This window comes from Suncus etruscus, chromosome X (genome assembly GCF_024139225.1).
Source record: "Suncus etruscus isolate mSunEtr1 chromosome X, mSunEtr1.pri.cur, whole genome shotgun sequence".
NCBI lineage: Eukaryota > Metazoa > Chordata > Mammalia > Eulipotyphla > Soricidae > Suncus > Suncus etruscus.
In genome coordinates this window covers 70,355,905-70,370,567 of record NC_064868.1, presented here as the reverse complement: position 1 = coordinate 70,370,567, position 14,663 = coordinate 70,355,905, and the positions used below count along the sequence as shown (strand labels likewise).

At 41.2% G+C, this 14,663-nt stretch overlaps 1 protein-coding gene across 1 annotated transcript in view; it reads left to right on the top strand.

Moving 5' to 3' along the window:
* Window positions 1-14,663, top strand: part of BTK (Bruton tyrosine kinase) — a 55,419-nt gene that overhangs the window by 27,402 nt on the left and 13,354 nt on the right. The window contains exons 6-18 of the mRNA XM_049766608.1: window positions 1,934-2,062; window positions 2,340-2,407; window positions 3,427-3,611; window positions 4,328-4,390; window positions 5,209-5,263; window positions 5,743-5,822; window positions 6,005-6,132; window positions 6,776-6,850; window positions 7,525-7,696; window positions 8,148-8,364; window positions 10,342-10,406; window positions 12,385-12,503; window positions 14,414-14,571. Of these exons, the coding sequence (XP_049622565.1) occupies window positions 1,934-2,062; window positions 2,340-2,407; window positions 3,427-3,611; window positions 4,328-4,390; window positions 5,209-5,263; window positions 5,743-5,822; window positions 6,005-6,132; window positions 6,776-6,850; window positions 7,525-7,696; window positions 8,148-8,364; window positions 10,342-10,406; window positions 12,385-12,503; window positions 14,414-14,571 (1,514 nt within the window). The remainder of the gene's footprint in view (window positions 1-1,933; window positions 2,063-2,339; window positions 2,408-3,426; window positions 3,612-4,327; window positions 4,391-5,208; window positions 5,264-5,742; window positions 5,823-6,004; window positions 6,133-6,775; window positions 6,851-7,524; window positions 7,697-8,147; window positions 8,365-10,341; window positions 10,407-12,384; window positions 12,504-14,413; window positions 14,572-14,663) is intronic.

The following is a 14,663-nucleotide window of genomic DNA, read 5'->3' as shown; positions in this document are numbered from 1 at the left end:
AGATATTCAAACTTTACAACCTTGTGGGGTAAGTAGAGTTACTGTGTTTATCACCCATAGTAAGCCCAACCCACTTTACTGGCCCTGGAAAGTTAGAACAATGATGATTATAGACGCAGAATCACCTTTATTTGCCCCTAAGCTCTGCAGCTATTATATTACTATAGAAACCCTGATGTAGATTTCTAACTGAATCAAATATATCCAAAAAAAACTTCAGCCAGGGATCCAGGACATTGGTGTAAATATCTAGAACATGGTGCTTTGAGAATACTAGAAACACACTGGGCAGCTCATTGGGTCCAGTAGTTCCAGGATTGGAATGTCATACTCAGGACCTAGCATGTGCTAAGCACATGCTCCACAACTTTGAGCTATTTTTACTTCTGGTGCTCACATCTCTTTTTTTTTAACTTTTTTTTAAATTTTTTTTATTTTGAATTATGAGAACAAAAGATGAAAAGAAAGGGGACAGGGTAAAGTTACAGTGGAAGGACAATCACCCATAACATAATTCTCAGAAGTCCCCTTGCTGATATCTTAACTTTGAACTTTCAGCCAAAGAACACTAAGATAAATAAAACAGAATCCATGTACAATTACTTTGTCCCTCAAGTCCCCAGATTGTAACACATTATAATATTTCTTAACAGCACACAAGGCAATCTAAAGCCATAAAACTTACGTAACTCCTTAAACATTAGAGGCATAGTATTTTTTACATTTCCAAGGTGCTCACATCTCTTAACAGCCAATTTCTATTTAGACAAATTTGGCTCGTAGAGCTTCTAAGCCTCACAAAATCTTGATAGTTTTTGACATCTCATCCAATATTTTCTTAGTCTGTCCACAATAGTCACTATTTCCTGTCATAGCTGCACTTTCCTAGGGCATGCAGAGAATCCTTGCCATTCTTTTGTCATGGTGTATTGGGTAGTAGTTGGCATACTTCTTTTTTTGTTGGGAAGTACATTGGTGTCACACATGGTGGTGTTCAGAGGTTACTCATGGTTCTTTGCTCTGTGGTCATTCCTGGTGGGACTCAGAGCACCATATGTAAAGTTGGGGATTGACCAGCTTGGCTATGCAATACCTTATTCTATTCCTCTGGTCACTTGCCACACTGCTTTAAGAAAATATGACTTGTTTCTGTAATTGTTCATTGTCAACTAACTTTGGAATAGCTAGAGTTAAAGTATGGGTTTAGATTAGGCACATGGTTTCCTTTAGGTGGAAAGGAGAAGGAACTTCTGGTCTCATGCTTTCAAGGCAAGTGTTCTTAGTCACTGAACCATCCACGTATCACCCTATTATTTTTGTTCTTCAGTCTACAGACATTAGATATTCTTTGTTTTTGGACCATATTTAGGGAATCTCAGGGACAATTCTAGGTCCTGTGCTGGGAGTCTCCCCAGCAGTACAGTTGAGTCAGTACTCAATCCTGGACACCCTACAATGCAAAGCATGCACTTAGCCTGTTGAGCTATCTCCGTGGCCCAACATCAGATAGTATTATCATATTGATTGGGGGATAGATATGACAGGCCCATAAAGAGAATGCCACAGGAATTTTCCTGGGGTCGGTTTTGTGAGTCAGCTCGTCTTTTTTTTATTTTTGGATTTTGGGTCACACCCAGCATTGCTCAGAGGTTACTCCTGGCTCTGTGCTTAAAATCACTTCTGGCAGGCTTCAGGGACCATATGGGATGCCGGGATTCGAACTACCATCCATCCTGGGTTAGCTGTGTGCAAGGCAAACTCCTACCGCTGTGCTATCTCTTTGGCCCCAGCTGGTCTTCTTGTCTGCTTTCATTCAGCATGGCTAAAGAAGGGGCAATTTATTGAAGTTTATACTAAGTGAAAAGAAGAAATCATGCAAATAATGAAACCTCTAACATGCCTGCTGTAATTGTTTACTTCTGTCCTGTTACAGTCATCCGGTACAATAGTGATCTGGTGCAGAAATATCATCCTTGTTTCTGGATCGACGGGCAGTATCTCTGCTGCTCTCAGACAGCCAAAAATGCAATGGGCTGTCAAATTTTGGAGAACAGGAATGGAAGTAAGAGAACTGATTGATATGATTTGATTATTCTTCCTCTATCTACTGTCTCAAAGGGTCTTAGTCACTGAAACATGGGAACTAGGAGAAGAGCTTTGTGGGGGTGAAATTCAGCAGATGCTCAACTTTCTAAGCTATGTGATCTGGTATGAGGCTATATTCATCCAGAATTTTCCTAACTTGCCTAAAGGCACTGTGAGCAAAATCTCTGACCAAATGTGACCCTAGCCCTTTCATAAGATCTATTTTCTGTCATTACTGATTTCTTATTTTTCAGGCTTAAAACCTGGGAGTTCTACCCGAAAGACAAAAAAGCCTCTTCCCCCCACACCTGAGGAGGACCAGGTATGCAGGATATTGGGTGCTGATACTACTTACTTAGGTGGATAATCTAGTAACATTCAGAAAACACACCTAGAGGCCCAAGAGATAGACTATCCAGATTCAGTTCCAGCAATGCATATGGTTACAGTTAGGAACATTATAAATACTTAATTGTTTTAACAGCAAAACATAAAGCTGAAAACTGTATGCCTAATGGCTGGGTTCTTTCACTAATATGCTGCTTTAAATCTTGATTTTTTTAAATTATTTTTTGAGGTTTAGAAAGCTCTTTCTTAGACATAAGTAAGCAAGGTTAGAATTATTACACTAACTTGACAAACTAACTAGTGCTAAGAATGTATCCTGCCAATGTTGTATGCTGCTGCTGCTGCTGCTGTGTGTGTACAGCTTTAAAAATAGTGATACCAGAGGCTCGAGAGATAGTAAGGAGGTAAAGCATTTGTCTTGCATGTGTGAGGGCATGGGCTGGATCCCCAGCACTAAAAAAAAATACTGAAACCCGTGTCTCATCTCCAGATATTTGGCATTACTGGTCTGGGAAACTATTCTGGTGTTAGAAATTTCAATCACTCCTAAGTGATGCTGCTATGCTGTCTTGGCTGACAACTTTTATATAAAGGTTTTAAACATAGAGTTCCATGCCAATGAAGATAGCACAGAAATTTGGGTGCATGCAAAATATTAACCCAATGCCAGGTTTAATTCCCAACAACATTGGATCCATCAGCATTTTCAGATACACTCCAGTGGCCCCTGCACACTGCTGGGATGGCTCCACTGCTGTGTATCACCACAACCAGAGGGGCTCTTCAGGCTTTACCGCTGAACTAGGTTGGCTGTTGCTAGGACAGGCCTTTTGGCACCTCCAAAATAGTTTAAATGTTGTTGAATGAATGCTGAATAAATCTGGAATGATGTCTGATTTGAATTAAGATAGTATTTCTAGTAAGTTAGGGGAGTAGAGTACATCATGTCTTACTAACATCCTCTGCCACTTCTTTTTTTCCCCAACTATTCAGATCTTAAAAAAGCCACTACCCCCTGAGCCACTAGCAGCACAAATCTCAAGTGAATGGAAAAAAGTTGTAGCCCTTTATGATTATGTGCCAATGAATGCCAATGATCTGCTGCTGCGGAAGGGTGATGAATATTATATCCTGGAGGAAAGCAACTTACCCTGGTGGCGAGCTCGAGATAAAAATGGGTTAGTTCAGGGGAAACCAGAGTACAATGGGTTGGGCACTTACCTTGCCAAAAGCCAGCCCAGGTTCAGTCCTGGTATCCCATATGGTCTCTTGAGTACTGCTATGAATGATCCCTGACCATAGAGCCAAGAATAAGCCATGAGACCACTGGGGTGACACAAAAACAAAAAGGATCAATTCCTTTCATTCTGGACATTCATTCCTGATCTGTGTGCCTTGCCCATTGAGTGCATGAAAATTCCTGTACAAATTCTCTACTCAGTTTCCTGATCATAAATAATGGGAAGTGCCTCACGGAATTTGCTCTTCCATCATGTACATTCCTGAGTGCAGATCTATCCATAGCCATCTTACTGAAATCAGAGGCTTTGACCCACATGTTATGGTGCACATAAACTCAAGTTTGCAGGTCCTGAAGAGACATTTCAATGACATCACCATCTTTAAGGGAGGCATGTTTTCTTTTTTTTTATTTAAACACCTTGATTACATACATGATTGTATTTGGGTTTCAGTCATGTAAAGAACACCCCCCATCACCAGTGCAACATTCCCAAAAGAAAGAGACCTTTCAATGACATCACCATCTTTAAGGGAGGCATGTTTTCTATACTTTAATTTGAGATGGGTCTAAGTTTAGGGACAAGGGAGTATCCCTCTATCTCTTCCCCAGAAAGGGGACTACTATCTGATCAATTACTTTATTCTTCCATAGGAAGGAAGGCTATATCCCCAGTAACTATGTCACTGAAGCAGAAGACTCCATAGAAATGTATGAGTGAGTATGCTTTGGTTCCCAGGACACAGAGGGAAGCATTAAGAGAAACCAATTAGGGTATATACATTTTTAGCATTTAAGCATTTTTGGGTATTTTGGGGGATTTGCCATACCCAGCGACTCTCAGGGCCTACTCCTGACTCTATGCTCAGAAATCACTCCTGGCAGGCTCAGAGGAACATATGGAATGCCGGGATGGAACATGGGTCTGTCCCAGATTGGCCGCTTGCAAGGCAAATGCCCTATCACTGTGCCATCGCTCTGGCTCCACATTTAAGCATTTTTGATTTAAATGCCAACGGGATTGAATGATTCCATTACCTCAAGTTAAAGACCATATATATGAACTTTATACCAGTAATTAAAATATGTATATGAACTCTCCCCACCAAAAACCCACTGCTTATAAGGGCCGCTGAGGTCACTATGTGCCCCAAAAGTCCAGAAGAACCACACTAACCACATTCAAATACAGGAGTTGAAAACCTGATAGGGAGCATAAAGAACGGTAGAAATGTCATCTTGTCATCTCTCCCGAATCAAAGAAATGGATTGTTATTTAGTGTCCTTCCCCTGACCCCCCCCAACCTACACATAGATCCATTGCCACTTTCTGCTACCTATTTTTCCTTTCAATTTCCATTTCCACAGCTATTCAGGGCCACTCAGGCTTTGGGGTGAGGCTGCATTGTGTTCTGCACATTCAGTAAATAGGTTTTGGATGAAATGACTGAATCAATAGCATAATCAATTCTTGGAAGGGGTTCTGAGCCACATAAGCCATGCTTCAAAACTACTCTAGTACTGTCTCTTCACAGGTGGTATTCCAAACATATGACTCGGAGTCAAGCTGAGCAATTACTAAAGCAAGAGGTAAGTGTTCAACTGCAAGCAAACAGCATTCTTCTGCACAAAACTCAAGATTATGAATGGAGGTCTTGAGGCTGTCCACCCCCTCCAAGCAAAGTTATTATAGGGTCCCAATTATATTGTGTCCCAAGCAAAGTGGTCCCATCATTTTTTGGGGCCACACCCATTTGATGCTCAGGGGTTATTCCTGGCTAAGAGCTCAGAAATTGCCCCTGGCTTGGGGGGACCATATGGGACGCCGGGGGATCGATCCTTGGCTAGCGCTTGCAAGGCACACACCTTATTCTAGCGTCACCTCTCCGGCCCCATTTTTATAGGGCCCCATTTATACTGTTCTCTACCAATGCAATGAGATCGCAGCTCAAATGTGGACCTTCATAATAGAACCAGGGATGTCCTATTTTAACTCTGACTTGGGCAAATGATAGGCAGCTGGAAATACCTCTTCCTTCTTACAGTCAGTTTTATCTTTATTTTTTCAGGGAAAAGAAGGAGGTTTCATTGTCAGAGATTCCAGCAAGGCTGGAAAATACACTGTTTCTGTGTTTGCTAAATCAACAGGGTAAGACTACTGTTGCTCACAAGTGGCGAGGATAAAGGACAGGGGTGGGACGGTGGGATCCCTCCCAATATCTTCTTAATGGTATACTTCTACTTTATCTTTCCTTTAAATTCAAAAGTCATCTCACTTCTTGAGTCCCGACTCTGGTTACTAAGTTGCTGACCGAGTGCGCTCTTTTTCAGAGACCCTCAAGGGATGATACGCCATTATGTTGTGTGTTCCACGCCTCAGAGCCAATATTACCTGGCAGAGAAACACCTATTTAGCACCATCCCTGAGCTTATTAACTACCACCAGCATAATTCTGCAGGTGAGTAGCAGGGGCAGAAGAGAAGAAGGGTATATAACAAGCATCAAGAGAAGCAATGCTGGTCTAGGTGAGAGGGGAAAAATAAGCCTGGCGGTCATGCAAATTAGATGTAACCAGTCCTCTATGATGCTGGGCAAAGGCTAAGTAAAGAGGCAGTCAAAGGTAGTCCTTTTGCTTCTTCAATGATTAATACTCAATGCTAAGCAAATGCATTAGAAGAGACTGGGGCAATTATTTAGCAAATATCCATTGAGTTCCAAGTAATTTTACTCTGCAATTTCTTCTGACTTAGAGGGAAGTGCAGAAAAATAATTAATGGAGGTTCTTTCTCTAAAAGAACATACAGAGTAGAAAGCATCTGAAGACAGTTTCTAAAGAGTGTGGGCTTTCTGACGACTGAGAAAATGATGAGGGTATGAATAGATGAACAAACATTCACTGAAAATGCAGGATGTGACCTCACTCTGGGATGGGAGGTGAGGATATATTTAGTTGGGAATGTACTTCAGTTGTATTTTCTCTTTTCTCTTTTTTTATCCCCCACAACTCTCTTGTGAGAGGACAAACCACTAGAAAGTGTGGGTTTCTGAAGATCTTCCTGGATACAAAAAGCTCCATGGCATGATTCTCTCTGTTGTTTCAGGACTCATATCTAGGCTCAAATATCCAGTGTCTCAACAAAACAAGAATGCACCTTCCACTGCAGGCCTGGGTTATGGTAACTGCTCATTTGGCTAGGGTTGGGTGGATTGGCCAGGTGCAAAGACTACTTTTGACATACTAAACCACATCCTGACAGTGTGTTGTTCTGCACCAGCTGCCTCAAGGAAGGTTAAGACAGCTGAACAAAAGTTATTTCTCTTTGGGTTCCGATACTCGGACTGTAGAAAAATATTTTAAGAAAGGAATTTAATTACTAGTAAATATAAACATATCCTTAACACTATATTTTCATCTTTGGGTATATTGTTCTCTTTTTAAAGTTACAGTAACATTGATTTATATAACTATATTGACTTTAGGTATATAGAATGATCCCTAACCTCAGTCAGAGTCAGGAGTAAGCCCTGAGCACTGCCAGGTGTTGCCCCCAAAACAAAAAAATATGGTTTCTCATGAACATAATTCCAACACCACACTCATTTCCACTGTGCAAACCTTTCCCCCCAAGAGCCCCAATGTTGCCCACTTTAAAATCCAAAAGTATTGAAAATGAATTTCTAGTTTATCTTCCTGACAAGCTAATGTGAAAAATCCCCAAATTACTCCAACTAGTAACTCCTTGTTCCTTTTACTACTTGCCCATTTCCACTGCATTAGGGATTTTTGTCTACTATAAGAATTATACATATGTAACTCCCAAAGAATCACATCAAGACCTTACTATTACAGGATCATGGGAAATCGATCCAAAGGACCTGACCTTCTTAAAGGAGCTGGGAACTGGACAATTTGGGGTAGTGAAGTATGGAAAATGGAGAGGCCAATATGATGTGGCGATCAAGATGATCAAAGAAGGCTCTATGTCTGAGGATGAGTTCATTGAAGAAGCTAAAGTCATGATGTGAGTTACAGTCTATACTCAGCTCTCAATTCAGATGCTAGAGTCTAGGAATTCAGTACGAGGTAATTGGGAACAGGACCTGCAGTTAACCTTTGATGGGTAGAAGCCTAACTACAATGGAAGTTAATCTGCTTTAGATTTTGTTTTTTAATAATATTGATCATGAGTATGTACTAACTCAGTAGCATTTAGGGGTAGATGGAAAGAGCAATTCTAACTTTAATATCCATTCATCCCAGGCCTCTATTTGTTTCTTTTCCTGTTGATGGGCTCCAATTCTCTTATCCTCATGTATCAGGCTTTTGGGGGGGGTGGTTAGCAGGAAAAAGAAAAAGCCAATTTGCTGTTAGAGTCTCTTCGTTCTACTCCAAATCAACTCCTTATTTCCCAAACCACTTTATGGCTCATAGGAAGAACCAGAAGGAGAATTAATTCTTTGTTCTCTCTCTAGGAATCTTTCCCATGAGAAGCTGGTACAGTTGTATGGAGTCTGCACCAAACAGCGTCCCATCTTCATCATCACTGAGTACATGGCTAATGGCTGCCTCCTGAACTACTTGAAGGAGATACGTCACCACTTTCAGCCTCAGCAGCTGTTGGAGATGTGCAAGGATGTCTGTGAAGCTATGGAATATCTGGAGTCAAAGCAGTTCCTACACAGAGACCTGGTCAGAAGGATTGGCTTAAAATAAAGGGCTGTGGTTGAAAGGGGAAAGGGAGTATGACAGAAAAGAACCTCTCATACACAGATGAGAAGGGTTGCTGGTTTCTAGATAACTTTGATATAAAAACATTAAAAATAGGGGCCGGAGAGATAGCATGGAGGTAAGGCGTTTGCCTTTCATGCAAAAGGTCAGTGGTTCAAATCCCGGCATCCCATATGGTCCTCCGAGCCTGTCAGGAGCGATTTCTGAGCATAGAGCCAGGAGTAACCCCTGAGCACTGCCGGGTGTGACCCAAAAACAAAACAAAACAAATATTAAAAATAATATGTGCCTTTGTTCAACTAGATAGTCCATTCAAGGACCTCCAATCTCAACTAAATTTTGCCATGGTAGAGTCTAGATCAGTCACTCCCAGCTCCCTGCCACCTCAAGGAAGTGATGGATACTTTAGCAACAAAAGGACCATTCTATTTCCCAATGCAACTGCTGCTGACATCATTTGGTTATGTCAGTTTAAAATGGGAGCCAGTGAGTGCATTTAAATAAATTATATGTTGGTTAGCAGACAATAAAATGAAACGTTTTGTTGGCCAGGTATATAGTTCAGAGGTAGAGTGCAAGCTTTATATATGTAGGGCTCTGGATTTGACACTCTGCCTCTAACACCAAATAAAGAACATTGTTTAGAAACCAAATTTCTACCTTCTTTAGAAAATCTAGATCATCTTGTAATGATCTAGATTTTTTCCTTTTTCCTTTTTTTTTTTTTTTTGTTTTTGTTTTTTGAGCCACACCTGGCAGTGCTCAGGGGTTACTCCTGGCTGTCTGCTCAGAAAGAGCTCCTGGCAGGCACGGGGGACCATATGGGACACCGGGATTTGAACCAACCACCTTTGGTCTTGGATCGGCTGTTTGCAAGGCAAATGCCGCTGTGCTATCTCTCTGGGCCCAATGATCTAGATTTTTATAAGTCATGCTGCCAGTAAGTTGGAGGTCAGAAGTAAGCTGTCTGATTTTGGGTGAGAGAGGGCAGTGATTTGGGACATACTCAGAAGTGCTGGTTGTGCTACTCTTGGCTCTATGATTGTAAATTGCTTAATTTATTGGCAAGTTCCCTAACACTTTTACTATCTCTTTAGCTCCAACCTACCTATTTAGATCAGCCCCATGCTCTCTACTATGTCTCTACTCCTCCTCAAATCACTACCCATTTCACTTCACCATGCTTGCCTGGTCCCTGGAGGAAGAAGTATTTGTGCTCATTTATTTCAGCCAAGTCGAGCAGCAACTTTTGTCCAGCTGGCAAAAGAATAGGAAAATAAGGGCCAAGGAGGTATGGTGCTTTCCTTGCATGTAGCTGACCCATTCAGGGTTGATCCTTGGCACCACACATTCACCCTGTGTATGAGTCCTATGAGCCTCGCCAGGAGTGAATCCTGAGTGCAGAGCCAGGAGTAAGCCCTGAAAACTGCCAAGTTGCTCCCACTGATCAAAAACAAAAAAATAAAATAAAATTACCTTGTCTAAGCATTGTACAGTAGTGTAGTGTCATGCAATTGCCAATGTGAATGAGTCTGCAATGTGGCTTATTTAACACAAAGTTGAAAGGCATCACTATTTCTCAGTGCCAGAGATAGGGAAGAGATTCAGTAGTAAAGTACATGCCTTGCATGCTGTGACCTAAATTTGATTCTTGGCACATATTAAAAATTTTGGCCAGGTAGATAACACAAAGAGCTGACTACATTGTGTGCAGGTTGCCATTGTCTAACCCCCAGCAATAGTATGTGGTCTTCTGTATACCTGCAGAAGTGAGCCTTCATATCATCCAATTTTTAAACCTTCAGTGTCCTTAGCTGACCTTTGTTAGGTGGGAAGATGTTTTACTTAACATTATGTTTCCTTGTCTTTTTGTTCTATGCTTTGTGTCTTTAACCTGTGCATGAGGGAAGAGTCTCACTGATATCTATTGTACTACAGGCTGCCCGAAATTGTTTGGTAAATGACCAAGGAGTGGTTAAAGTATCTGACTTTGGTCTATCCAGGTGAGTATGACTCTTTCATCTTTCTCTCATAAAAATTATATACTACAGGGGCCAGAGCGATAGTGCAGTGGTAGGGTCTTTGCCTTGCACGCAGCTGAATCAGGACAAACCTCGGTTTGATCCCCGGCGTCCCATAGGGTACCCCAAGCCAGGAGCAATTTCTGAGCGCATAGCCAGGAGTAACCTCTGAGCATCACCAGGTGTGACCCAAAAACAAACAAAATATTACATAATACAGGGCTAGAGCAATAGCACAGCAGGTAGGATGTTTACCTTTTACGCAACTAACCCGGGTTCAATCACTGGCATCCCGTATGCTCTTCTGAATACCACCAGGAATTTCCCTAAGCACAGAACCAAAAATAACCCTTGAACACTTCTGAGCACTTTTGGCCTATAAACCAAAAAGAATCACAGAGTATATATACATGAAATCACTATAGTTTTTAATGCTCTTCATTTCTTTTTCTTGTCTCCATTTATGTATTCCTTTCATTTGTTTTTGAATTATTTGTTGCTTCTTCCTTTTTTTTTTTGGTCATACCTGGCAGCACTCAGGGGTTACTCCTGGCTCTATGCTCAGAAATTGCTCTTGGCAGGCTCGGAGTACCATATGGGATGCTGGGATTTGAACCACCGTCCTTCTCCATGCAAGGCAAATGCTTTACCTCCATGCTATCTCTCTGGCCCCATTTGTTGCTTCTTTTATCCTCTCATTTTGTCATATTCCTCTTCTCTCTTCCATCCTCCCTTGTAATCTATTTTTAGCTATTTCTCTGAAATCTTAAGTAGATCTGCTAATCCTTTTCACTTTACTCCATCTTTCCTAATCGGCCTAGTTGCCACAGGCAACTACAGAATACAGGAAGGAAAAGACAAGAAATGAAAAAGAAAAGGATTATAGAAAGGGGTGTGTTTATCTTTTGTGGGATCTAAGAAAAATAAAAGGTGGTATGGTAATAATATACAGAGACCATAAAAATGAGGGCTAGGAGGACCAGTCCATAGTAGGAAGTTTGCCACAAAGAGCAGTGGAATTCAGGGGCCGGAGAGATAGCATGGAGGTAAGGCGGTTGCCTTTCATGCAGAAGGTCATCAGTTCAAATCCTGGTGTCCCATATGGTTCCCTGTGCCTGCCAGGAGCAATTTCTGAGCCTGGAGCCAGGAATAACCCCTGAGCACTGCTGGGTGTGACCCAAAAACCACACACACACAAAAAAAAGAGCAGTGGAATTCAGTTAGGGTAGTAAAGGATCCACTATGACAATGATAGAACTGATCAGTCTGGAGAAGAACTGGGTGCTGAAAGGGGATAAAGTGATATGCATGGTTTCCCTTTATTAAAAATAGCACAAACCACAGTGTCAAAAGGAAAAGAGAGAGAGAAGTACAATGCTTGCTTCAGAGGCAGGTGGGAAGGAAACTGGGAACTTCGGTGGCAGGAAAGATACACTGGTGAAGGTTGTGTGCATTCTGTGACTGAAATGCAATCATGAACAAATCTGTAACCATAGTGCCTAAATTAGGTAATTACTAAAAAAAGAAAAGTGTTTATTAGATGTTATTCCACTTCACCCTATTGTACGGAATGCTGTCAATTAGGAGCCTATATCAAATATGTAAACAAAAAAAGTTTTTATTTTTATTTTTGGGGGGGCCGCACCCGGTGACACTCAGGGGTTACTCCTGGCTATGTGCTCAGAAATCACTCCTGGCTGGGGGGGCCATATGGGATGCCGGGGATCGAACCTGTGTCCAACCTGGGTCAAGCTGCATGCAAGGCAAATGCCTGCTGCGCCATCGCTCTGGCCCCAACAAAAAAAATTTTTTTTAATTATATTTGTAAAAGATCCTGGTAAGTCAACAGATGCTGTTGAGAAACTCTGTAGGCATATACAACTCTTGTGACTGTGCCAAAAAAACTTAAGGAAACAGTGTCTCCATAATATAACAGTAACAAACCCACAACCTTTTGCAGGTATGTCCTGGATGATGAATACACAAGCTCAATAGGCTCCAAATTTCCAGTCCGTTGGTCTCCACCAGAAGTCCTTATGTATAGCAAGTTCAGCAGCAAATCTGACATTTGGGCTTTTGGTGAGTGGATAAGATTATGTAGATAATATAGCTCCAAATATGAGGAACTCAAAAGGATAAGTTCATTTCTGTTTACTGTATAAAGAGAATACTCTTTGTTTTTCCTTTTTTTATTTATTTTTGCTTTGGGGCCATACTTTGCACAGTGGTTAGTGTTTGCTCTTAAAGTGGTACTCAGGAGACTATGCAGTTGTAGGGATTGAAACAGGGCCTCCTGTATGAAAAGCATGCACACTCGCCCATTGAACTATTCTCTCTGACTTTTGTTCTTTCCTTCATTCATCTAGTCCAATGTTGCTCAAAGAGGGCAATACCTTCCCCTACGGATGATAAAATATTATGCAGCTCCCCCACCTGGGCAATCTTTTTTTCTGAAAAGAGTGTGGTAGGCCAATTATGTTTGAGAATCTTTGATCTAATCCACAGAGTATTACTGTGTCAGATACCTTAGGGACTTCTGGGGATAAACAAAGTCACTAAACATAACTGCTGCCTTTTTAGAATTTATATTGTGGGAAATAATTCAATATTCAAAACCTTTTCAATACTATGTACCAGGGATTCTGCCAGATCCTACTACTTTATTTTTTTTTAAATTTATTAACTGGGGCCGAGTGATAGCACAGTGGTAGGGCTTTTGCCTTGCACACAATTGACCCAAGACCGATGGTGGTTCGAATCCCAGCATCCCAAATGGACCCCTGAGCCTGCCAGCATGATTTCTGAGTACAGAGCCAGGAGTATTCCCTAAGTGCTGTTGGGTGTGGCCCCAAAACTAAAAAAATTAACTTTATTTAATGAGTATGTATCATAGTTAAATGTAATACAATTGTTTCCAGGTAAGTGGGGGTGAAATTCTTAAGAAAAGAAAAAAGAAAGAGAAAAATGTACAGCATCAAACAAAATTGTGAAAATTATTTTATCTCTAATGAGGTCATTAAGTCATTGTCAGAAGGTCTAGTAAGCTCTTGTTATATTGGCCACTCTGCAACTTCATTTATTACATTAAGTGGCTTTAGATACATCTAAATTGGTGTGTTCCTACAGGGATGCCAGTATGAAAACAAAATCAAGTGTCTCATAGCCTTCAATGCAGTCAAATATCCAGAAATTCCAAGCACTATTGCTGATACTAGGGCTTTTGTGGGGCATGGTTTTGGCTGCTAGAACTTTTGGAAGTATAAGAAGAGGGGAAATGGTGCCCACACCACTCCAAAGAAGTCCTGGTGATATCAGCCTCAATACTGGCATATCTGTAATTTTGGTGTCTATTCAGAGAGCCATAGAGGAGTGGTGAAGCAGGGCCTTTTTCAAAGTGGTGATTGTGGGTGATGAGTTCACCCTCATAGCTTTGGCAGGGTGGGGACTTGGCCCACCCTCTCCTCCTGAGATTACCAGCTTTATTTATGGCCATGAACCCATAGCTGATTTAGACACAGTGACTGCATTTGTCCAGATCCTATTACATTTAAGACAAATTAGAGGCTCTTTTGCTCTCTCTCACAAACTCTCTCTCAGCTAACAGTTTGGTGCAACACAGATAGTCCTTTATTATGGTCAGAATTATAGCAAGAGTTTGGATAAAATGCAAAATGTACTGGGACTGGAGAGATATACAGTGAGTAGGGCACTTATCTTATGTGCAATTTACCCTGGCTTGATCCCTAGTACCCTATAAGATCCCTTGCACACAACCAGAAGTGATCCTTGAGCACAGAGCAAGGAGTAACCTCTGAGTACTGCTAGGCATAGCCCAAAAGAGAAAATAATTTTTAAATTGAAGAATCACTGAAAGGGGAACAAGTTGAATACAATCTTTGGGGGTTTTCTAAGATAACTATGAACCCCTGTCCTTGAAAAGATTGGAAATTTATAAATTAATAAAATTAATAATTTTTTCTATCTTCTAGGAGTGTTGATGTGGGAAATATACTCTCTTGGAAAGATGCCATATGAAAGATTTACTAACAGTGAAACAGCTGAGCACATTGCCCAAGGCCTGCGTCTCTACAGGCCTCATCTAGCTTCTGAGAGGGTATATACCATCATGTATAGCTGCTGGCATGAGGTAAGTGCTTTATTAGACTGTATTTTTTCCTTCTCCTGGGTTGAATCCTCAATATCCCATAAGGCACTCCGAGTACTTTTAGGAGTAATTCC